Genomic DNA, 26,048 nt, shown 5'->3' with positions numbered 1-26,048 from the left:
CCTTGACAAATCTTTTTCTTTAAGTATTCCGAGTGTCGAGTGAACGTTCACTTTTTTTTTTTCTTTTCTTTTCTTTTAAAGACTACCTCCGCTTTAGAAAATAGGAATACCGATATTCGAGCGTTACATTTATAAATAACGCTCTCCGTTTCGAACCGTGCCCGACAGAACCAGTTTTTCCCACTTTCCTGCTTTACATAACTCTTCAACCAGAAAGATTATCAGCGTCGCTCCGCTCGTTGTCTCCGATTGTTAAGTAAAATCGAAAGATCGAAAAGCCGGTCCTCCTGCGTGCCGTATCGTATCCACTGACGCTGATCGATGAGAAGTTCCAACATTTTCCTCGATCGTGATCGGTTCGCGTCGCTTTCATATTCCTTTTTTTTTTTATGGTTTTTTCTTTTTTCGGTTTTTGTTTCGATTCATCAAAGCGGTAAGGCATTTGTCGGATATGTCAGCTGAGATCTTCGAATAGCTCCGGTGAATTGCGTTATACATCAAAGGCTTTTACAAAAATATCGTCTCCTTTCTTTTCGTTTCTCTCGTCTCACTTTTCAAGATTTCTCCTTTCCGACACTTGTTCCTCGTTTCCTCTCCTATCTTTTGTTCGACGTCTGGGATTCACTTCGTTAGAAAAATTCGCTTCGAAAACAGGAAGAAACATTAACACACGAGGTATATTTCCTTTTAGTTTCGTTTGTTCGCCTAGCTGAAAAGCAGCTAGCCGCATCTTTCTCCCCTGGTTTATCCCCTCGCTCTTCTCGTCTGATGTTGCTCTTCGTTTATTTCCGCCATGTTCCGCGAGTTTGTAGTTTTGTTCGCGACAACGCGAACGATGCAATTGCGACTCTGCGTCATAAAACATACAACGAAGAAAACAACACGAGTGCACACCAGCTGCGAAACAAGTTTTCCCCCTTTTTTCTCGTTGTAGTTTCTTTTCTTCTTTCGATCGCGTCGACTCGTAATAGGTTCCGTCTTCAATTGTATGCACAACTTTGCCCGTCTTCCGCGCTCGAATTGCCCGTTACCGTTTGTATCTTCTTCCTCTTTTCCTTCCTTTTCTTATGGTTCTTGTTTTGCTTCTCTTTGGCACATTTACCGGAATACGTTGTACAGTTTTACGTTTTGAAACGTAGCTCACTTGGCTAGCACACTGACGATCAAAAAACTCGATTCGTTCTTTCGCGTCTTCTCTCCAAATTTATTTTATTGCGCGACGCTATTACTCGATGTATTTTCTATGATTTTGAAAGAAAGTACACGAACAAGAAAATTTCTAAAACGAGTGAAGCAAATAAAATGGTTGAAACGATTCGTTGCTTCAGATTGTCATTTTTCATCTTTATTTCGAATAAAATTTGCCCAAGCTCGTTGTTCGCGTAAGAATTAAATTTATCACCTGTTGTCTTTAAACCTCGTCTGACGCGCAAACGCAATAAATCGAAACTCACAAATCACAAGATATTGACAGGATGTTGAGAAATTCCATCGAAATCCAGATCCTTTGAATCGTCAGTGGCTTTCGTCGAATCTCGTTTCTCGTTTTCTCGCGTCGGCTCGCGTCCCGATTCGGCTGTTTCGTTACATATACGCGATAATTCACTACTTAAGCTTGCACGGTATTTTTTTCACGTTTTTTTTTTTTTTTGCTTTTTGCATCTTTTTTATCTATTTTTTTTTTTATATCATTTTTGTTAAAGCGAGCAAGATCGCGGACGATCATGGGCATTCGACAGAACGACTCGTGGACTCGTCGTGACGTTCAACATATACACGCTACTACTCGTTAAAATTACATTTAACTCGGTAACAGGTAGAGATATTAAACAAGTCGTATCGATAACCATTTACTTTTACAACAACAGTCGCTACGTTTATACTCACGAATTGATAATTAGTAACTACTTCTCGTTTAAATGCAATTACGTTATGAATAGTTGGCGAAAAACGGCTTTGCCGATCCTAACGAAGCAGTTTCCTCCCAAAGAAAATACTCGTTCAGCTCGCGAAAGGAAATCGAACGTCCTACCTAATTTGAAATTTAATTCCCTACGGTTCCTAAATCGATTCGGAAGAACACGTGCGAATTCTACTTTCCCGTTACTTAATAAAACAGAACAGAATTAAATAGAACTCTCTAAATTGAGCACGAAAGAAAAGAGAAAGAAAGTGATTTTCCTCTCGAGAGAGATTAAAAAAAAAAAACAATATCAACAAAATCAATGAAGGAATCGCGTCTCTCGTTCTCCAAATTACGCAAACAACGAAAACTCAACGTGACCTGTGCACAACGATCGAAAAAGTTGGAGACATCGATTACAACAAAGACTGCGAACGTACCACTTAGAAAATTCTCCGCTCCTCTCGTCGTGTCTACGATTCATCGTAAAAAAATGCCTAAACGACGCGATTCACGCGAAACGACACCGATGTGAAAAAAAAAGCACGAAATCCCTGTGTGAAAAATACGGCCTCGAGTTTTCCAAGCGTGGCGCGAATCGTCGTTCAAAACACGATCCACTATTGCGATCTCGCGATCGCGCGCTGCTTGTTTCACGTATTTTCCGAATTTTCCATCAGGCGGAACTTTCTCCCTTCTTCGCTCTTCTTCTTTTCTGTCGGCTCTTTCTTTCGTTCATTCCCTCGACCATTGACGATTTTGCTCGACCCTTTTTTTGAGATATTTCTTTCTCGACGCGCCGATCGTCCGCGATCCCTCGAAAATTCAAACGACCAGGCCCATTAACTAAGTAACGCGTTCTCTAGGTTTAGTTTTAAACTTGTTGAAAATATTTCGCTTTCTCTTATAGAATCATCTCCGTTTATCCGTCTGCGCGCTCCTCGCTGCCGCACCGGAAGTTCCGGCTCACCCGCGAGGTGTGATCGGGTAGGTACATGTTTGCAATTCCACTACGATAGTCGATAATATTATCATATAATATATATGTATATATAATATATTTCGTTAAGCCTCAACAATTCCCGTAATAAGTCTATGTTAGTCTCGGTCTCCGCTCGGCTAGGAGTTTCGTCGATTTCGTTCCTCGATCAGTTTTTTCCTCGCGTCGCCTGTTGATCTTAAATACGTAATTACTCGCTTACACTTTATCTAGATTTTATGCAAAAATAGAGTTCTGTGGATCCGTAGTCGAGGGTTCTTAACAGGCTGTGATTTGACAAATATAAAAATATGTAACAGCTACTCTTCTTGGTAATTCAAAGTGATTCTGAAGTTCGAAGTAAAAACTCGAAGTGAGAAATTTGGAAAATGTAGGTTCGAAAAATTTGAAACGGTAGCTTGAAATTATATAATACCTCTTCCAGACAGTGTGTGTTTAAAAGACAGTTCAAACCGATTGTCATCACGGTATCACTAAATAATCCCTTCGAGGAATCAGATCGACGAAAATCCTGACCCGGCAACACCGTTCAGGATCTTTGAAAACGCGTTTCAGCGAATCATCGTGTCTCGCGTGATCTCACTGTCCTGTATCTCTTGACACTGTTCGTGTTTCGTATCCGTGAGACGAGCGTTCACGCAACACCAACGTCATGAGGCGTATTAGCACAAGTTAGTCACTCAGGATCAGTACTCATGCGCTCGATGAATCTCCACTCTTGTCCTGATGATAGAGTCCCCTATTGTATCTCGTTTTACGATTATAAGAGTATCATAATTAGTATACACGAAACAATCCCTAATAGTTTGGCACAGACAATCCTTCTTCTCTCTTTAAACGTCATCTTCACACCCAAAGTGTCTCTGCTCGCACAATCTTTCAAGAACCATACCTTCTTTGTACTCCTTTATATTTTGTCTTTTTGATCGTCCGATAGCTTTGTTCCTCGTCGCTGGTTCAAATCGACAATTTTCGATTTGTTCTTGCCAGGCAACGGTATCTTGGACTCGGCTAAAGAGTTGGAAAGTTCTAGAAGTACTAGAAACATCTGGTACCGTTAGCCTGAAAGCAGCAAGGGCAACCACGACGGTGTGGACGATCGCGTAATTATCATCCCATTGACTCGCTAATCGAGCTTCACTCGCCTCTTAACATCTCCCCTGTTCTTCTTCTTCTTCTTCTTCTGCAGCACTTACTTCTCTCCTTGTTTGTCTCGTTTTATTCCTCGTGCTTTCTTCTTGGAAAATTCCCACCACCAAGGCCAGGCTCAATTAGCACCTGACTGAGAGCTCGACACACGTCGAATCGGCAGCGTTCGATGAAGATGAAGAGCCAAGCTCGTCCTCCGTCTTTCTCCTCGTGTCGACTGTGTTCGTTGATCGACAAGCTTGACGATCTATCGCATCGTTCCATCACGAAACTCTTCAGCTTCAACCGACGGTTCAGTGTCGACGACGCTCGAAATGTGTCGCGGGCCGAGCTCTTGTCACGTTGGGCTACGGTGGTTCCGGCTCGGAGGTGGGAGATTCCTGCTACGCCTCCAGGAATATCAGAGCCGTCGGTTTCGGCTCCAGGTTGCTCTTCTTCGCCTCGACAACCAGGAACTCGATCTCGTTGCGGTCTCGCCTTGCGAACGACTCTGCGATCAGTCTTGCTACTTCCTGATGATGGAGACCTGTGGAGAAAAATAAATTGAGGTAATTGTTTGCTGAGAATTTGGTAGATTTGTGTGAACTTGAATTAGCGGAGGAAGGTTCGGAATTACCTTCGACTTTGTGGCCGTCGACTTCCAGTATCAGCTGACCGACCTCGAGGCCACCGGCCTCGTACGCCGCCCCATTATCCTGTAAATGCGTTAATTGATTAGCGTTCCGAGTATCGGTAATATGTTTGCTTAACGCTAGAGCTACGAGTAATTACTGTGCTACACCGATTGTCCAAACGAGAGATTAACTAATGTAAATGTTAAACAAATCATGAAATAGGTACAAGAATTATCTAACAATGATCCTGCTAATTTTATGAATATAACTGGAGATCTGTGTATAAAGATTCGTTTCATCTATTAAATATCATAATTTTTATGCGCACGAATATCTACAAAAATTTCCACTCATTTTTTAATAATTTAAATATTCCTAATTGAGAATCATCATTCAAGAATTACAATCTAATAAAAGTATGTTCTAATTTATGATATTTAAATATTTTACAAACCTAACCCATCGCGGAACATTAGATTTCATTTTTAAACAAAATCAATGCTTGTTTCTCGGAGAACAAAAATCTTCTTACGTGTATGTTGATGATCCTGGGCAGTGGGTGCTTGGTATTGGCACCACCCTCGATGGCAATGCCCAAAATCGATTTGGTCTTCTTCACGGTGATCCTCAGGTTACCTTGATGATCAGGGACCACCAGGGCGCCGTCTTCCTCCCTTCTCTCCGACATTTCGCTTCTAGCCAACCTTTGAGCGCTGTGATGTCTTCGTGGCGGACCACCGGCACCACCAGCACCGGCAGTAGCTGCACCAGAACCACCCTCCTCGAGGAGCTGAGCTTCTTGCATGTCGAAGCTCCGCGAGAGTTTGTGCGCGAGTTCCTGAAACGGGCACAGCTACGTTTCATCGACGGAATTTGAGCATCCATTCGGTTTCCGGCTGACTTTGCAACTTCGTGACAGACACCGTTAGAAAGGCTTGCATTCCTTTCTGGAAGTCTCTTTTAAAATTGAGTGGAAATTTCGTTCTTTCCGGTTCTTTTTCTCGACGTTATCCGAATATTTCTGGAAATTTCGATTATTTCGAACTTTCTGTCATTTAAAAATTAATTTGGCCTGTTATTCGATAATTTTGATTTGAATTTTCTATTATCAGCAAAGCCTGATTTGAATTCCCTACTATTTGAAAGTTCTTATCTCCTTGCGATATAACGAAAATATTTACGTTTCGTTTTTCAACTATTTCATTTCCTTTTCAGAAGAAATTTGAAAGATTCAGATATTGCGGATACAGTCGCTGTCACGCAGCTCGCCAAAGCCACCTCGAACACGCACGATGACAGCACACAAGAGCTAAAGAGGCTGATGCTGACAACTTGGTGTGCACGCTGTAGTCGAAGAGAATCCTGGTAGTCTGTAAAGTTGGTTACGCGAGGAAATTCGAGAATGCCTGTACTGTTTTTATGTAAACAGTGCGATATGAAAGAGTTTTTGAACGCTTTGAAATATTCGTTGAGAAATCGTTCAGACGATTAATTCCAACTGAATTATCCTGAACATAAATTTTCGTAATCTTCAACTTTTAACCTCGTTAAATTCAATTTCAAATAATACATTCGTCGTCGTAGTAATGCAATAAGAAGGAAATATATTACAATATATTCATCAAGTTTGTCGTTGTAGTTATTCTACAGCCAACTTGCATTGCCTACCGGATTTCGCTTCTCCACAACGGTGCACATCTCTTCCTGTTACCTATATGCAATCACAATCATCGTACACAACATCGTGTAGAAAAAACGTGAATATGAATATAATGTATATATATGTATATATATAACGATAAATATAAACATATGTCGTGAAATATATTTATATTTATTTTACATATAAATAAATATATATCGATATAGGTATCACAAGAGTATATCAAAAAATTAAGTTTCATGCTTGCTGATAGGCTGGTAGCAGTTGGGTGTTGGTGGTGCTCGAACAGAGTGGTGGTGGTGGTAGTGGTGGTGTTTTGTCGTGCAATTATTTATACGATCGAATCACATCATTTTGTTTCATTTATTCATTTTTTTTTTTCATTCTCTTTTATGTTTTCATCGAAATTTGCGATTGCACGATCATCTTTCTTAATGCACGACATTCAACGAAATTCTTTTCTTTTTTTTTTTTTCTTCAATTTCTAACTGCGACGTGCAGAAAAAAAAGAAAGACGAGGGATCATGAAAACAATGATAGAAATGATCGTGACACTTGAATACTTGATCAAACCTTTCCAACGAGTGTCTTAACTAGTCACGTATCCTTCTCTCATCAAACTGGTCGAGTTTCACGAATTTCGAAACTCTCGCGGAACTTTTTGCTCTTCAATTTCCAAAGCAAACTCTGCGTTTTCATTCTTTTTCTCTTCTAACGCTGCTCGAGGAATATCTGAGGAATTCTGACCAGCACCTAACTGAGCTCTCGTGAATTCTGACGCAGATTTACCAGAGATATCATAATTACGAGTTTGTCGTTTCTCGCGAGAATTTTACAGATTTTTTGAATTCTACAGTTCCTTGTGGCAAATCTTTAGATTTCTTTAGAATCTTTAAATTTTCTAGATTTTACAAATTTTCCAGATTTGCAAAATAGATAAGTTACACGCTTCTTTAGCTAAATTTCTGACAGAATGTTCTTTCTTCTTCTTTCTTCAAAATACGTATTATTTTCACACGTTTCTTTGACTTTTCTTAATCGCAATTCCAGTGACAAACGTCACGTCGAGTAGAATATTCTCGTTTCGCAATGAATGGCACTCTAGTGCTACGATGTCGTTTCGAAATTCGCCCGATCTGCTCGACCCCTCATCGCGTGCGTCAAATTTCCATCGACATAGACGGATCACGTAGGTCACGGTCGACGAACATGAAAATCGTGCGAGTTCGCGAGCGAAGTTTCGCGGCCGTCCTTCCGCTCGCGTAGAGAAACGCGAATCTCGCGAACGGTGAAAGTGTTTCGCGAGCAAATGCGACCGTGCGACGGAGACACGCGCGTTTATTCACGCCCTGTGAATTTCTTCCTACTCGTTCCTACGTGGATCCTATTTGTCACCGCGCAACTGTAAAATAATTGCAAAAATAACAATAGTGAAAACATTTCTTTGCTCACGTCTCACTGTAAAAGAAAAAAAAAAAAAAAGAAAGGAGTGGAAAATGAAATTTTGAAAGAGAAATCAACCCTCCAATTTCTGTTTTTCTATTTTCGTACGAGTGGATGCGAGGCATAAAAGTGAGGTAAAATTGAAGACTACGTAGGAAAATGTCATAAGTTTAGTTATCAGTTTCCTAGTTATACGTCATGGATCACTTATTTTATATGTAAAATGTAGAATGTAAATTAGAATTGAACAATCTAAAATTAAGGAACTTGTATTAAATCAGTTAAAAAGTAAATGGTAGATTCGTAAAATTTTATGACAACAATGTTACAATAATTAACGATTTCCAAATATATGTTTAGCGTTAAAAACAAAATTTTAGAAATTGCAACGAGTAATACACAGAAGTTAATACACGAGTGTTGTAGAATTGCTCTCCTGTGAAAAAATAAAAAAAAATTGTGTCTCAACATATTTTTCCCCTGTAATTTTCGATTAAACTTGTTATTTAAAAACAAAACAGTATGTAAAAGAAAGTATTAAAAAGTATTAAGGAAAATAAGATAGAGGGTTGAAACCGATCTGATACAAAGACAAATAATCCAAATGACGCGTGAGCGTTATTCGTCCAACTAAAACTCGTCAGAGAGCCATTTCCTCACGGATTTTCCGGTTCCCTTCGAGTCTCTTTTGTTCGGTGAAAACTTCTGTCTACGCTTTCTCTGCCAATTTACCGTCATCGATGGCGTCCCATTACCGATCAAGACTTTCATCCTACCAAGTTCCTATCTACAGCCTCGTTCTATTCACTATCTACGTTCAGGATCCAATTGCACGTTTCTAATCTCTAATGATGGTCTCTACAACGATCGGATAAGATGAAACGAACTATGCTAGTACCTACGTTCTGTTTTTACACTCTGTTTGCCGTTTCTACGGATTGGAACTTGCAGCGAAGGAACGTCGTAAACATACAGTGTCGAGCAAAAGTTTCTCACCAGACAGAGTGTAGTTTCACCTTGCATTCTGAGAGAAATGTCCAAAAGAATTTTAATTTCTTGCAGAGCTTGAATCACTCAAATTGCACTCGTCGGATTTTTTAACTCGTGGGAAATTTAAAGGTGCACAAATACAGAGAAAAATGTATAAAACAAGGTAGAGCTGGAACGATTCGATTTTTCATCCGTGTTCTTTTCGAGATGCGAATTTGTGTAAATTCCCGACGTAATATAATCAGTATTTCAGTAATTTAATCCAATTCTTATTTCTGAACCAAACAAATTTTTCTTTTCATTCGTAAATTTCTCGAATACAAGGAAAATATGAGACAAGTTTTTCTTGCAATCTTTTTATATCCTCGGTTAAAATAATGAATGCATTTTTACACGTTAAAATGATAGGAAAATTCGAGGATCGTAGCAGAAATTCTTTTGGATGCCGGTCTTGCGATGCGAAGTGAAATATTTGTCTGATCAGGAACGTTCACGTACCATTGTACCTGACTATATAACCTATAACGCTAACACTGTATTTCGATGTGAGTAAAGTGATCGTGCATGCCAAGACATCTATAATGTAAAAATACACTTTGACATATGTTCAGACGGTGTATATATAATTATAAATTTTTAACGCTTGAACTTCAACGTTTTTCATAATTATATATACATTGCATAGATATTACAGTAGTCGTGCGTTGAATATAGTTAAGGACAAATCGAAAGTAGCATGTGCAAGACATCTAAGAAAAAACACGTACACACCTATCGCTATTTCGACTAAGTTCGCTAACTCTAAGAGCAGTAAAAGGAAAAATTGATCTTGGTAAAAAACAGGGATAGAGAAAGAACTAAGAGACAGACAGATAAAGAGAGAAAGAGATATATATATGTATGTAATGTAATATATAGTGAACAGAAAGACAGAGATCTAAATTGAGAGAATTTCATGCCGAAGGGGATGATCGTATCCGATAGCTTGAAATTAGACGTTTAAATTAAGATAATCTTTAATTTTCAATGAGCGTCGAATATGACTCTATTTTTTATTCACGTACGATCGTACTTTGATTAAAAATGAAAATTTTCGCTTGCATTTTTCAAGTTTCATTTAATTAAAAGTTACGGTCAAAAATTAAAGAACATTTGAAGTTATAAAAATTGCCGACTGAAAATTAGCAATTTTCATTTCAAATTAAGAAATTACAAGATACGGACTTTCTCATTTCGTGTTCAATAAGTTTGCATATTTTCTTCAGTTTTAAAACGTTGAAAAAAATTCGTTTTGTCTTATTGTGTTGAAGAAAGTAGGCAAGTTCTGAACCGATAATTGCTCAACTTGTTCTATCTGTCGGGAACTAAAGTTATTAGAAAGATTTATTAACTAGCTCGTAATATATGATCTAGCTATTGGCACTACTTTTTACGATCGTGTCTATTAATTACTTTGCTAAATATCCGACGGATTGTACTCCAAATGTTACACATTAAATACGTCACTATTTTATCTACTGATCTAATGTTGGATCTAATGAAAACGAGACTACTGTTGAATAAATATCTTTCTCTCATTTTCTGAAAAGAGTCCCGATCCCAAAAGGAAAATTTTTACACGAATTCAATTCATTTTCAGTTCAAGAAAGATACACGAAGAATGATAGTAATTTTTCAATTATACTTTTTTTTTGAATTTATAGAGCAATTAAAAGGATAGAATAAAATTAAAAAAAAAAAAGTAGAGAAAAGATATCTCATTAAAGTCGACAGACTTTACACTCGACGACTTCCCTCTTCGATTTGCAAACGAGTCGCCTCGAATCGCAACGAACCGCGCGAGGATCCCGAAGAGAACCTTGAAAAGTCCATTCATCTTGACCGGCGTTGAAAAATCCAAGAGCGTTAAAAGCCACGAAATTTCAGTTCCGTGCGGATGGAAATTTGCAAATTTGCATTGCCGCGGACATTTTAACGCCCGGAGGCTTTTAAAACACTCGAGGTTCGTTAAGACAGGTCCGGGCCGTTTAAGTTTCAAGGGAACTCGTTGAGAAGTTCCAGATCGAGGTGTCCGTTCGCCGCGACTCGAAACGCTCGAACGTTTCGCGAACATGAGACGTGAGAGAGCAGAAAGAGCAAAGAAATTAGAAATTTTCAAGTAAAATAAAACGAAACAGATCTCGATAAGGTTGAAAGAAAAAAAAGAGGAGAGAAACGAAGAGAAAAATACAGACAGAGAGAGAGAGAGAGAGAGAGAGAGAGAGAGAGAGAGAGAGAAGATCGAAGAAAAGAAAAAGACGAAAAAAGTATCTGTGCGTGATAGACTTTTGTGTGTTTGTGGTTTCGTTTTAAATTTAAACTTACGAGGGGCCTGGCGCCCCAGTACCAGGATTTGACACGTTGCGTCAGCCCACCGAGCAGGTGGGACCTCCAACCACCGAAACCTCCACCACCTCCACCCTCTGAGCTCCTTTCCTCCCTTCCTTCGTCCTCATCCTCCTCCATATCGCGATCCCTTTCCGTTCCGCCTCCGCGTCTCCCATTACCGATCATCTCGGCGTCGCTACCATCGCAACCACCGTCGCTCTCCTGCGTCGCGACGCCGCGCCAGGAGAAAAACATCGAAAGCCACGTGTTAGCCCCGTGTCAGCCGGTACAACGTTATACATTATAGTGTTACAGTTTCGTCAAACACGCGGATCGTCGAACCCTTTCGTTCGTTCGTTCGGTTTGCGCTTTCGGGGTTCTAAGATTTGGGAGTTTAGTTCTTCTTAAGGGAAAGAAAAGGGTTAGAGTTTGTGGACAAATAGAGTGGTGTTATTATTGGAGGATAATATATCAAAGTGGATAACGTTAATGGTGGATTTAAATTAAGGTTTCAAGGAAACTGTTCAAGGGATTTAGGAAATTATCCTTCTAATTCTAATTGTTTACGAAATAACGATCTAGAGCTACATAGTTGGTGCTGTTATGTCATATTAAATGTAAACTAGGATCTTCTCTAGACTAGGGAATCTATCGAGAAATCTTCACGAAGTTAATGGTGTTTCAATATCAAGCTATAGCTCTGTTTAACGAGTCAGGAGAGGCAAATGAAATTACAAGATGAAAATCTAGATCAAAATTGCCACTTACCTAAATGCATGGTTTAATAGATCAGCTCAAGCTACTTTCTACAGTGATGAAAAATTACCCTTGAAGATGGCAATTTACTAGCGATATGTAATCCTATATGTAAGACTATAATATGAATATCACACCTCCACTTGCATTTACTTCTCCTGATTCGACTCATTATATCTTTGACATCGCAAAACTGCTATGACAAAAGAAACAAATTAAAGAGAATAACAATCATTCACGACTGAATAAAAAAAGAGACAAACTTCAACGTTTTACAACAATAAAAATTCTTTTCTCTTGCAACAGCTTTCGTAAAGGCTGGACACACAAACTAGAATCTTTAGAGTCCTGCATCTTTGAAACACAATTCCAAAAACAACAACGTGACGACTTAAACTCCCCACCATTTTCACACGAATCGCAACATACTCCAATTCGAATAAAATCCAGGTATCGAACATCTACAAGAACGATCAAATCTATCATAAAAACCGATCGATCTCATTTAAGCGCGCGTTTCTACAGCAATTTGGAGTCACGAAGAGAGGAATTTCGTTCTCAATTTTCGTCCGATTGTCTCGTTAAGCCTCGGTCTCGGGGCAGTAGTAACGCGCACGCAACTATTCCGCAGCGATTCCGTTATCCGCTATTAATCCGCGGCACGAAACCGATCGATTTATATCGTAATCGCTCGCGCCGGTGTACGATTTCACGGCGCGGCGAGAAAAATGGCTCCCGTGGACGAGCGTGACGCGCGCGGTAATCATTATCGCGTGGGGATCGCGTAATCCGAACCGAGCCTTTCCCATCGTACGTACAACGCGAACGACGACGAAACGCGTGCAACGAGAACGAGAAGGAGGAAGTTCTTCGTTCCGTGCGCGGGCCTTCGATAATCCCGAGATTACAGGGAAATCGGCGCGATCACAGTCATAAGTGATTTCAAGGTCTCGCAGCCGAGATCGCAGATGACTTCTGATTGCACGGATCGTGCTTCGTACTTCTTCCCCTTTTCTTATCTGCCCTTAATTTTCGTCCTCTCTTGCATTTTATTATGACAAAAATCGGTATCGAACCTTGATACTCCAGCGGTGAATAGCGAACGTTACGTGTGAGGGTCAATTTAAGGGAAACTTTTAACGTGAACACGTTTGCGTGTTGTACGATTCAGTAGAATGTTCCATTTGCGATCGGACATGATCATGGCATCATGGTGTTATTTTCTGGTATTCTTGGATCATTTCTAGTGCGTGAGCTTTCCTCGTTTTCTTTTGTTTCTCTAAAGTCGACTGCGGTATAGAGTACTTGACGTTTATGGAAGATTAATGATTAATACCATGGCTTGATCTTTTAATTCGATTCTAATTTAAAATATTCGAAGAAAATAAATCAGAAGAAAAATTTTAGTTCATGAAAATTTAGTTCGTAATATCATTTTCTTTAGCAAGTGAATCATATCTTCCCAAACACTAAACGTATATCTTTATGTTACCAATTATTATCTGCTATATCACACCAAAACTAGTTATATTAAATTACTAGCTTTTATTGAATTTTACGTTAAATTTCTTGCAATGGAAATGCTCCACCTAATCTAGTCCACTTCCAACGGAACAACAACCGACTAACTATTAACGAGACAAAGATAATCGGAGAGCCACATTTGTCTTCCATTCTCTAAGACCGCATTCAGAAAACCGCAATTTAATTCATACTCTATCTCGCCCGATCGGACTCAACCAAAACGCGTTATTATTCTATAATAGGATTGGCCAGGCTATATCAATACCCACGGACGCGCAAACAACGAAAGGAGCATCGGTCCGCGGTAGAATTCCGATTGTTCCGCGGGAGCGTTCGATTGTTCGCGGCAATTGAATTCACAGGTGTCCGCAATTAGCGCGGAGAACTCTTTGGAGCGCGAGGGATCGCGACGATCGGCGCGTCGCGTTTCGCGGAAAATCTCCTTAAGCGAGCGTGGAAACAAGCGTGCAATTACCGGTCCGGCAGTTAATCGTAATTAACGTGGAACGATGATCGCCCCGGTGACCATTTCCACGTGATCGTTACGTGAAACGATTATATCGTTGTGACCGATCGACGATATATAACGGGACGCGACGAGAGTAATTCGTCCTCGTGTGGCAATCGTGTTAAGTAATTCGTAGTATTATCTTTGTGTGGACTGGCGGAACAACTTTAATTACCGTGACTAATAGACAAAGTGACGGCAACGGAGAATGGAAGAGTAAATGGATTGTGCGGCGAGATGTCGAAAGTTCATCTGACCGATCTCCTGTTGCGGTGAGATATTATTTAGAAGGGTTGTAATCGATCGTGGCGTACTCGTTCTAGTTTCGTCTAATTGAAATCGAGCGTGATTTTAGTATTATATTTATGTGTCAGTCGTGGAGATGGAGAGTTGGATTGAAGGGAATGGAGGTTTGATGTGGATGTCTCTGACAAGTGAGTGATCGGTGCGTGTCGTTCTGTTGTTAAATGGCGTAGGTATATCGTGGATTGTACTTAGATATATTCTTCAGAGCTTCGTTTTTTGATCGAAAATAATTAAGAAATAAAATTCCTACCAGAGATAAATTCATGAATTCGTCGATCAAATTCGTTATTCTTCTTCCATATACTTTAACAAAAAAAAAAAAATCAAAGGAAACATATACATTTCGTTATATGTATAATATTATTTCAACTCATTTTTCATTTCCTTATCATCAATGACTCATAAATTTTACCAATATTTTACGAGAATCATTAACCATACTTCGTTTCTTAAACTAAATCATAGTGAAATGAAAGTATAAATTTCTATGTAATATAATCATACAAATTCGTCATTGTAGAGTTTCCTTTTGATCAGGCAATAAGCCCAATAATCTAAAGAAATATTTCGACAGAACGTGGAAAAACGTGCAAATCTTCAAAATGGAACCTTAACGAGGTGTTTGTTCAGGAGTGATCGAGCGGCGAAATTCGGCTAGATCGACGTCGATGATCGACCCAGATCGCAATGGGCGTCACCGATGGCTGAGGAGCCGCTTTTCGGCCTGCTTCGTCTTCTTGGTATATAACGGAACGACTCGCCGAAAACTTTCTCCGACGTTGACCTATTATCGGCTCTTGCCATTATTATCTCTGTTTCGTGCAGTCGGTTAAGGTTAGTGGGTAACCGCGGTTGTTGAATTACGAGCCGGGTGTCGCCTCAAACGAGGCTCGCGTTTTTCAGAGTGGAACGATATCTTCGTGGAAATCTTCTTTTTGTGGATACTATTGCCTTGCTAAGGCTGAATTACACGCCGATCTCTTTTAATTCGCACGCTTAAAGTATTTCGTTTCGCTTAAAGAGCGGAAAGAAAGAGTTTACGTACGCTTAAAAGTCTTGGAACAAATGCTATAATTATTGCGAGATTGAAGAAATTAAATACGTTCTTTATTACAACAAAACAATCTGTAAGTGTTATGAAATATATAGGCAGTTGGAAAATTTTACTGTCCATGACAAATCATGTTAAAAATGAAAAGTATCCTAAGACTTTTGACTGAGAATCTGCATAAGATATCGTTAAGGATAGCACAAGTGTTTGCAACGTAGCGATATTTGGCATGGATATCACGATTTTTTCTTCAGCAGATGATATTGTAGGCAGATGAAATTGATATTAATCTCCTTTACTCTGTCTTACATTTATGGAAGTGAGTATCATTAAAGATAACACGATGTAGCAATATTTGGCACAGATAACAGGAATTTCTCTTCTATCATTCTATAGATACTAATCTCTCTTGATTCCTTCTGAAATTTTACAATATTTAAAAAAAAAAAAACGTTGCCAGAGCAAAATGGACAATTCATAATTTCCCGTAGAAATTTCATAAATTTAAGAAAAATATACGCTGACGTATTTCTGGAAGCTTCGTAATTTTTTTTCTTTCTTGCAAAATATGTCATCTTTCTCTCGCGCCGTTTTTATCTTTCGCTGCACAATGTATGCTTTAGTCGTTGTTAATTCCAGCGTTGAAAATAAACACCATGTGTCTGCTGCAGTGCAGTGCGATGTTTGGCGCAGATATAAAGAATTCCATTTCTGCAAATAACATTGCACGCTGAGATTGAGTTATACGCACAGATCCCTCTTAAAGTTGATCTCTCGTGCAATTTATCATTCAAACGATATTTATTTATCAGAAAAGATAAACATAGTAAAAAAGGCAACGATATTTAGTACGAATATCGATCTTGCCTGGAACGTAGGTATCGATTTCAAGGCTTTGCAAGGATCACGGTGGATTTCGCACGTAGGTGTCACTTGAAAACTATTCCCGACAGTCTTTGTGCAACGACTTCGACTCGATGAATTCGAAGTCGAAGATAATTCCGCCACAATTCGATATCGAGAAATGCAAACAAAATTCTTCTCTAAAAGTTTCCTGAGCAAGAAAGTTACGTTTTCATCGTATGATTCTTGAAATTGAAATTGTATCATGCGGTTGAAGAGACAATTATGCAAATTATGGTAATTGCACAATCATCATTCAAATGCACGTATTTATACATCACAGAGATGCGCAATCCGTGACATTAAATTTACGCACCACTTATCTTATTTTTAAATTAATTGTTAAACTTTCACTATTAGAACTATTAGAACTATCTTTTTAATTGATGCATTAAATTTTTGCTCGTTGGTATTATTTAATTTACTTCGAAGCAAGCGAATTAACCAATTGAGGGCCAAGCAGCGTAAATAAATTATACGTATTTATTTTCAATGCTGTGTCGATTTCATATTTTCCCCTACGTTTGATCCTACATTTTTATCGTTTACCTCGTGGCTTTATCTTTGCAACGTTGTATTGATTCACGTTGTATTGACATTGGCATTCGATAGAAAAGTTCAATCGATCAGAAGCAACTAATCGTTGAAACTCGTATTTCCAGCGTTTCATCTCGCCCGACCGATTAAACTTCTCTATTCGATTAAACTCGAAACACAACGGGCGAAGTATAATTAGTCCGCAGAGTACCGATTTCGCAATTAAATCGATTCGTCCTACCGACCTTGCTTGCCGACCAGAGATTAAAATAACATTCACGACGTGGCAGAAACTTTTAAAACCTTATTAAAATCCAGTTAATCTTCGTCTCTTGTTATTATTATAATTATATTATATTAATAAGATACAAGACGAAGGATAGATACAAAAGTATTGCAAATAACTACAAAAATCGACGTTGCATTTTCATTAAAATAAAATGTTACGAAATTTCTATATCAAAGCGATGTAGAACTTTAGCTTTATTTTTGTTCTATTTTTCAAGAATTAAGTTTGTTACTGCTCTATTTAACTCAATTTTGGAATTTTCAATTCCACTTAATTTTATTATCACGACGAGTATAAAATACAAACACAAAAATTTTAGCAATCCAACACAAATTATTCCAAGACGCAAGAGATATAAAGTTTTAACAATCATAAATTATTGCAAAGTAAAATAAATACAGAATTTTAATAATCGTGAGAAACATAAAATTTTAATAATTAGAAATTATTGTAAAGTGAAGTAAACACAAATTTCTGATCATACAACACGAATAACGCGGTACAAAGTAAAATAAGTACACAATTTTAATAATCTAGCATAAATTGCTATACAGTCATCTATAGTCCAACGAGAGTTATTTAGCGAGACGTATGAGCTACGCTGCATGCAAACTATATCCAGTTAATAATGCATATAAATACCTATCTCGAGTAAACTCCTTTGGAAGTTTCTATCGTTCCTTTTACACGGATCGTGGCCGCTGACCCACGCCGACTCGTTAATCGCGGCTCTGGTACATACATACAGTATGTACAGTGAGTCAACGAAGGGCCGAAGTCGCGCGTAAAACCAACCACGTAGCGATAAGCGGATGATCCGTGGATCCGAACCGGTTCGAAGATAAGGAAGATAATCGAGAGACAGCTCGCCGTACGAGAAATCGACGAAGAAACGAGCTCGTTCCAATTTTCTTTCGCGGCCACGGAAACGGGCTCGGACTCTGGCCGCCACTTTTTCTCGCCTCTTCCTTTGAACGATCACTGACAATTGCTGGCCGACCAGCGTAATAAATTTCTCCGTCACTTAAGTCATAAACGCGACTTGAAGACGCGTCTTCTTCTTACGCCTCTGGGAAAAAGAACTCTATGCTGCTCGATATTTCTTTCATCGGCTCTATTGCCATCGACGATTCGTTTGGAAGAAATATAAACGCATAAACTCACATGGTTAACGAAACTTGAAACTTACGCGGAGACTTGTTTCACCTGTTTTAACATAATCGACAATATAATATAATAATTCGAAGGAAATTGGATCGTTGTGTACAACTATACGACAGACTATGGATGTGTATTCGTGAAAATTCATACTTTTATAAATACAATTAAAGAGAGGTTTGTTTCATCCTGTAACAAACTGGTATCGCTGATCGTAACAATATATGCTTTTTGTATCGCTTGATTTTAGAATTTGATTCAATTTTATTGACCGATTTCCGTCAGACAGAGAGTCCAAAGAAAAATACAAAGTCCAGGAATTAAATCCAAAATACGAAATTTTAACAATCTTATTGTTATTGCGAGTATCCAACGATATCATTTTAGAGTTGAACATATTACAATAAAATCATCAAAAGTCCTGTTACTTTGTTTTGCTCACATATTGTAAATCAGAGTTAAATTAAATATTAATTCAATACAATATATAATATACAAATATAAATATATTAATACCACATATATTTAATTTATTTATATATGCACACATATTTGTACATAAATTCTCTCAAATCAAAGAATCATACAGGAATCTAACATATCTATAATAATTAATTCAAAATCCTGCACATTTTGCATCATTATCTTGTACAAATTCTGACGGATTAATTATTTTCCCTAACAATCTGGGGATATAATCATTTCCCTAATTGTAGGTATTCTATTACCTACGGTACACTTCATCTCTCCTCCTCAATTTTCCTAGAACGTTCATTCGACAACAAATCTCTTTCGAACTTTTCCATCCTTTCTCAGGGTAATTTCCATTTGAACGAGCAAGCTCTAAGTGGGAAGCTAGCTCGGAAGAAGCTCCAAGTGGAGAAAAAGAAAACAGCAAGAGTGGCAATTAACGGAATATCCGATTAAGATCCAGTCGCGAAGTTTTCCAGGAGGGTTGCTCCTTCGTCGAAAAAGAGAAGTACCGTTCGGCTGGCCCGTCGATTCTGAGTAATCCTAATCGACCAGTCGCAACGATTCGCATGGTGGAAAAGCCACTCGGATGGTTTGCTAACCGGCGGAGTAAAGTGCAAACAAAAAAATCGCGGTTTTTACCAGACGGAATTACGGACTCTACGGTCTCTTGCTCATTAACATTCGAGGCGACGAGATGACGCTTCCGTGAAGATGGAGACTTTGCTCGTGCGAATGACGTTTCGTGGCAGAGTGTCGATTTGTATGTGCTTTTTAGTAATTTAACATGGTAGACTTTGTAAGTGGAACTTTGAACTATGTGTTAAGGAGATGGTGGAATTCTTGAGAACATCGAAACCTCGTGGGATGAAATCTCGTTTGAGATAAAAAACGAACATTATAGAAATTAATTAGATGAAATCAGAGTTAAAACTCTGATAACGATAAGATTATTTATGAAAAATGATATTTCATTTTTAACTTCATATTCACAAGGAACTTGGTTTCTATCAATTGATTTGAAACTCTAGTTAAAGATTTATGAGTGCTCGTAAGGTTTGAGAATTTATTTGAAGAAAGTAGAGTTTATCTGCAGAAGAAAGAAAATTATATATCGCAAAGTTGTACTTGTAAAATATATAAAAGAAAATCAAATACAATATTGTAACATCATGAAAAGTTCGAATTTGAAAATTGTCTGCATTTATGATGACTTTTTCAGTGTAGTTCTGGTTACGAAGATAATTTACTAAAGTCGCAAATTTATAAATTTATAGTATTTCACGTTGTTAAGGTAATCTAATGCATATGTATTTAGCAATCAATAATCTTATAGTTTACAGTATTTATATAATGTACCGTTTAGCGACCGATGTTTCTTCTTCCTATAAAAAATGATAAGATATTTACAATGAATTTTCTTCAAGCTGTCTGCCTTTTCTTCGAGAATTAGTCGCCGAGGTTTAGGTTTATGGCGGGTCGCCGAGGTTCTGGTTTATGGCGGGAAGATGGAGAAACGGCTCGAGATTTCTTACCGCAGTGTTTGTTTGCTAATTGAGGAGAGGATTCTCGGTAGAGATCGTTTCGCCTGGCCCTGTCCTAATTAGCGAATTTTTATTGCGAGAAGAGCTGGTCTAATGGCTTTCTACGAATTTCGAGTGGCAATTAAGGAATCGTCTGTAGAGACTAATTTTGGTAAATCGTTAGTATAGATAGTACAATTCGAAACCCGATATTTATTCGCGGTAGTTCTTTCTAACCATTTTAATTCTTCAGTTTTCAAAATTTGAGCGAAAATAGCTTGAAACAACGTGCGTGCAATTCGACGGAGGAAGAATAATACTTTTACAAACAACAAACTCGAGTTTATATGAGATAAGATAGAAGTTACATGCACGACGTTACTTAAATAATTGAATTAATAATAACAAATATATATTTAATTAAAAAACGGATATATTTCCTGATGTAATTAATTATCTCTTCCATTATCGCAACTGTTAAAACAACCTGATATACAATCTACGAATCTGTATGACATTGAACGAAATTTTTCGTAGTTTAATCAATACATTTTCCTTGTACATTTATTAAATTAAACAAAAAAAAGTCCATAAAATTCGCATAATATACAGAAATATATATATATGAAAGAATGAAAAAGTCTAAACTAACACGTATGTATTCAGTGGATAAAACGAATCTCTGTTGGTGTTCTATTTCTTTAATCCGTAAAAGTTTGAATCCTTGCATAAATATCCGCGTCAATAGCGACGTACGTAAATTATGTTTGCAAAGAAATATTTGCAAACACGTAAATACGCATTCTAATTAAGAATGCTTAGACTCACAGAAGGATTTAGAACCTTGGGAAGAACCGAGAATTGTACGCGCGACATAAACCGACGAAAATTATGACTGTCTCGCGGTTGGTTGGCGGTTTTGAAAGATAGTGCGCGATGAACATGTCGGGTGGCAGTCAGCCACCTCATCATCCCCTTTGTTCGCCGCCGCTCCTCTGTTATCGTCGTTGCTCGTGCTTCCTCCGACGAGATCGACGCTTCCACTCATCGTCGTACATACAACACGTATTCGATGCTTGGCCAGACAATCTGGCAACGTTGTAGAATCCATTCTTCCACCCTCCCCTCCCCCTTTCATTCTCTCCCTCTCTCACTGTCTCTCTCTCTTTTTCTTTCCTATCTGTTACCTGTCCAACATCTCCCACCCTACTGAATCTACACCTACGATCGTCTCTGTTCCACCTGTGCGAAAAATCTGTCGGTCTTCGTTTGGCTGTTACCTGTGGACAATCAGGTAAACGTAAACCCAGGCCTGGTGTACCGTCACTTCACGCTCGGTTCTTGAATCAGTCGAGGCAAAGCCGTCGAGACGCGTGCTGCTTCTCTTCCTTGCTTCCTTCGAACGATCGATCGCCGATCGATCGCGATTCAGTTCGACGTAGTTCCCGACTCGTGGCGATCTCCAACGAGTTCTCGATGTTTGAAAGAGACGGATTTCATTGGTGATCACGAACGGGGAGCACGAACTTGTCGAGCTCGAGAAATCGGCCGGAGGGATTTTCAGGTGAGTCTCGAGGATTTTTGAGGATTTTGATTTGTAGACTTTGTCATTGATCTTCGGTTTGGTTCGGACGATTGTTGGTTGATTTATTGTCGTGACATTGCGTCTGATGTGTTGGATATTTTCAACGTTGACGAATTAAATCTGATAGATGGCTAGAGCAGATTTTTATTAGTTGATTTTTAGACAAAAGTTTTTTTTATTGCAGTATATCAAAAGAAACGTTATATTAATTTTTGTTTAGACGTGGAGACGTTCAATATGAAAGATTGGAAGTTAGAATTTACGAGATGAAGTAGATTTTGATTATTTAATTATGTAATTCATCGAGTCTGACGAAAAAGAATAAAAGCTCAATTTTAAATCTAAATTTTGCATCGTAATCATAATTTATACCACGTGCGTGATCTTTTAACGTAATAACGATAAACGCTCGCATAGTTGAGTAATGTTTAGAGACAAATTGAAATTCGTACATATAAAGGACTTTCTCTGGTACTGCTACTAAATACGTTACGTATAAATATTTACAATTAAAGTCTCAACTAAATACTGGAAAACTGAAAATTACATACAATTACATATAATTACATTTCCACCTTAATAAAATTATTAATTTTAATAATAAAGAACAAACAATTTAAAATTTATCACTTTCGAGGGTTTGTTTGATTTTAATAAATCCGAGGAAAGTCATATTTCATATTTTCCTAATAATATCAACGAATGAAATTAATGTTATTGAACACGAATATTTGTTAATATTCAAATAGTTTGACACAAGCATCGTCTTTAGTTTATCATTAATTTCCACAAACCTCTCTAAAACATTTTCACTTTTGTTGCAAAAGTTTTCCAAAAAAAAGAAATTATATCTATCCAATATTTACTCTAATCGCAAGTGATCTATTTACATTTCGGTTTATTTATACACCGTAATCAACGAGATAACGCGTAGATATGACGATCATTATCATTGATTCGGTTCTTGACGGATCAACGATCGATCGATTTCACAATTCGTATCCACGTCGATGATCATCGAGAATTTGGAATGATGGTTAATTAGCGTAGCTAATGGATCCTGGTGAATCGATATTTTTTTCGCGCGAGAAAACGCACTTCGGTCGTGTATGTGTGTTCCTTTTTGCGCAGCAAGAATCGCCTGCTGCTCAGCCAGCAATTACATTCGACGCGGTTTTTCCTTCTGCTCTGGCGGTTTTAATTGGCGAACACCGAAGTGGAAAAAGATTTCTTCGATTTCTACCACGCGAACGAGGATGTGGAAACTGGGCAAACTGTCCGTTTCTAAACCAGAAGTTATGATGAGTGGATTGTGAATGTTATTGCACTCGTGAGATATCTCGACGTGTAAAAATATATAGAATGTACATTACATGAATAGTCGTAGTACGTAAAAGATAAAATAGTAGTAGTAGTTTATTTTTATAACATGTAAGGATCTAAAAGTATTTCACTGTTGATCTGAAATCCATTTGAAAATGTATATATGTAGTAAATACATATATATGTAGTAAATACAAGTTACCAGGCATTTACCGCAAACATACATTTGCCAAAATATTAATATATAGTACAAACGTTAAATATACCATGTTTCGTAACCCTAATGCTTAGTGAAAGCTTGCCAAAACGAAGCATATTAAAGCATTTTCCTTTCGTGCGTTTCAAAAACAATTAACCACCTATTCAATCCTTTCAATCAACATCGACTTCATCTGACCGAGACCTAGATCTCTCCTGGACATCTAACGCTTGAAAATAAACACCCAACAAAGCAACGTTCCGTCGAATACGTATTGTGTCCAACGTCGATTAATTGTAAAATATTCTTAAGAAGTCAATTCGTTAGACGTTCCGACTGACTAATTGGCCAAGTCAATGACCAATTAGACGTTTTCATTCGGTGTCGTGATAACAAACAGAGCCAGTAGCGTTTAAATGAAAAGAAAAGGAAAAAAGAAAAAGAAAAAAAGAATGATAGGTAAACCAGTCGTTGCACGTGCACGTGCATGCGCATAACGCACGCACCTGGAACGATTGCCAGCGACTTAATGATTTCCCCACGGCTTCGTTGAGATTTCATCAGGCAGGCCGTGGTTTCTTAATCGAAACGCCGCGAACCGAGATCGCGCTGAACCCTTTTTCTTTCGGCGGTAAAAAGGAAAATGGGGTGAAAATTTTATCTTAATCGCTCGCGTCATTGAGAAATATAAACCATTCTCCTGGCTCCTCGATCTTTTTCCACGCTTCAAGGTAACGCGGATGCGAAAAACCTCGGAAGAAACGCGGGATAACAAAAACCGACCGGCTCTCCAGTGCGAATCGTTGCGAAATCGACGGAGGCCGCAATTGCTGGAACTTGCTCGCTGGAACAATAACGAAACACGCAGAAATCGACGAGCGGGGCCGCGGTAACGCGCATAAATCGTGCCCAACGTCTTCAACGCGATTAAAACGGGTTCCAGGTCGCGCTTTACAGTTTCTGGACGTTCATCACGAGTGGAAAATTGGAAAATGGGCGAGCAGGGCGAGAAGAGACTCCGAGCAACGTTGGAATTCTCGGTATTTCATGCTTTCAACACTTTGCTTCCGTGTACACTGCGATTTCTATTACTTTGCGCAGTTGCGTGTTTAAATGGCTGCCGCAAAAGCGAAGGTTCTAATGTTCGACGCGTTTGAAATTTATTATTTGTCCAGTTACTGCAAATAGGCGAGCGTTTTTTTCGACAGAAATAATGTGATTAAACTGAAATATTATATATACTTCGATAGCGAGGTAATTTAAGTATTTTGTCAATTGTTATGTTTATTAAGATAGAACGTATGTCAGTTTATTTTCGAGATTTCTAATGGTTGATATATTTCAACGCAGTAGAACTGCAAAATCTCAAAGAATTACGTTAACATAAAAGATCTCAGTGTTTTTACAATTACTAAAAATGTATTTTTAGCGAAATTAATATTGATTTTTTTTTAGACGGACACTTGATTGTAGCCTCTTTAGTGTCACTGTAGATATTTTTGCTGGAGAAGTGACGCAAACTGTGTCTGTGACAGAATTGTTATTTTTTAAATGAATAAAAATTGTTTCTAGAAGCGAACCATTTACCAGTATAGAAATGCAATAATTACTCAATATAATTATAAGAAACACTTGCGTCAAGAAATGGTTAAATAACTCATAATCTATTTCGAAACTTATTTCTCTTGGTTGTCTCGCGATTATGTACTAAATATCGATAGTTTTGGCATCAAGTTAAATGCTCGTTTCTTTTAAATACGAGAGCATGTGACTCGCCATGTCATTTCGTTGCACACGAATGATTAACACATGACGTCGTAAAGTTCGTTAAACTACACGTTCAGAGAGTTCGAAAACGGCAAGAAAGTGTTCGAGAAACTTTTACTTTCAGCGTCGATGTCTTTTACTATTGTGCAACCGGCGCATGATAGAGGATACAAAAAAGCGGCTTATATAGAAAGTGTTTGTAACGATTTATAACCAGTGGCTGTGCCGATTGAAACAGTCATTGCATGCGTCAAATGATGAAGGAACTCATTTTGGTCTTTTCCGATATTTATGACGAATGTTTCCTACCGTGACATCTTTGAATAAATTTTAAAAAATTTCCTTGACGAATTTCCAACGTTGGTTTACAATATTAATGATTAAATCAATAAATTATTAATGAAGTTTCATTGGAAATCAAAGGATAAAGGGATGAGAAGATAATGGTAAAATGATAATGATGAACTGAAAAATAAAAAAAATATATAGTTATTCTCGAACAATTTGTCAGAATTTGTCGAATTTGTTAAATGACAATAATGATAATTAAAGGATTTAACGAATGAAATTTCGTAAAAAGAAAAAAAAAATGGAATATTCTTTAATTGCGATATTCGATAATCGAAAAGTTGCGCGAGACCTCGGTAACGTCCAATGGCCTGTTCAAGCAAGGTTGCCCCCTCGACAACATCTAACTGTTTATTCTATACGGTATCCAAGCAGCCAGTGTGGGAATTCATATTTTTAACCGGTTTGATCGTTTCCTATCGTCCCTCGAAATGTTCCTTTCACCGTTTAACGAAACTGCCACCGTGAAATTCGAGCTGAATCCAGGGTCGTCGAATTACGTGCCATAAGTACCATTCGATCCTCCGTTTTCAAGTCAAATAGCAGAAGAGCGAAACAACTATGAACATTCTTCTACATCGTTCTTTAATTGACATTCAATCGTATATTAAATTTCAAATAAATATTAAGATTTTTTTTCAAGTTTATCATCCAGTTTGTTGCGTGCCAAT

The 26,048-nt window shown here is 38.1% G+C and overlaps 1 protein-coding gene and 1 long non-coding RNA gene across 4 annotated transcripts in view; one reads left to right on the top strand and one right to left on the bottom strand.

Annotated features, from left to right (window-relative positions):
• The first annotated feature begins 215 nt into the window (after positions 1-215).
• On the top strand, positions 216-3,405 carry LOC122536423. The gene is made up of 3 exons (XR_006308399.1): positions 216-362; positions 1,120-1,125; positions 3,395-3,405. It is a non-coding gene; the product is annotated as an uncharacterized LOC122536423 (long non-coding RNA).
• The window catches only part of LOC122536418 (whirlin-like), a 109,086-nt gene continuing 85,674 nt past the window's right edge, over positions 2,637-26,048 (bottom strand). For all 3 annotated transcript variants that reach the window (XM_043668778.1, XM_043668779.1, XM_043668780.1), the window contains 4 exons: positions 11,127-11,351; positions 5,199-5,504; positions 4,669-4,747; positions 2,637-4,578 (listed from right to left, as the gene is read on the bottom strand). In XM_043668778.1, coding sequence (XP_043524713.1) covers positions 4,436-4,578; positions 4,669-4,747; positions 5,199-5,504; positions 11,127-11,351 — 753 coding nt within the window. In that variant the 3' untranslated portion in view covers positions 2,637-4,435. The remainder of the gene's footprint in view (positions 4,579-4,668; positions 4,748-5,198; positions 5,505-11,126; positions 11,352-26,048) is intronic.

Source organism: Frieseomelitta varia, unplaced genomic scaffold (genome assembly GCF_011392965.1).
Source record: "Frieseomelitta varia isolate USP_RPSP 00005682 unplaced genomic scaffold, Fvar_1.2 scaffold_834, whole genome shotgun sequence".
Classification (NCBI taxonomy): Eukaryota; Metazoa; Arthropoda; class Insecta; order Hymenoptera; family Apidae; genus Frieseomelitta; species Frieseomelitta varia.
The sequence above is the reverse complement of the archived record's forward strand: the minus strand, read 5'-3'. Positions and strand labels throughout refer to the sequence as shown.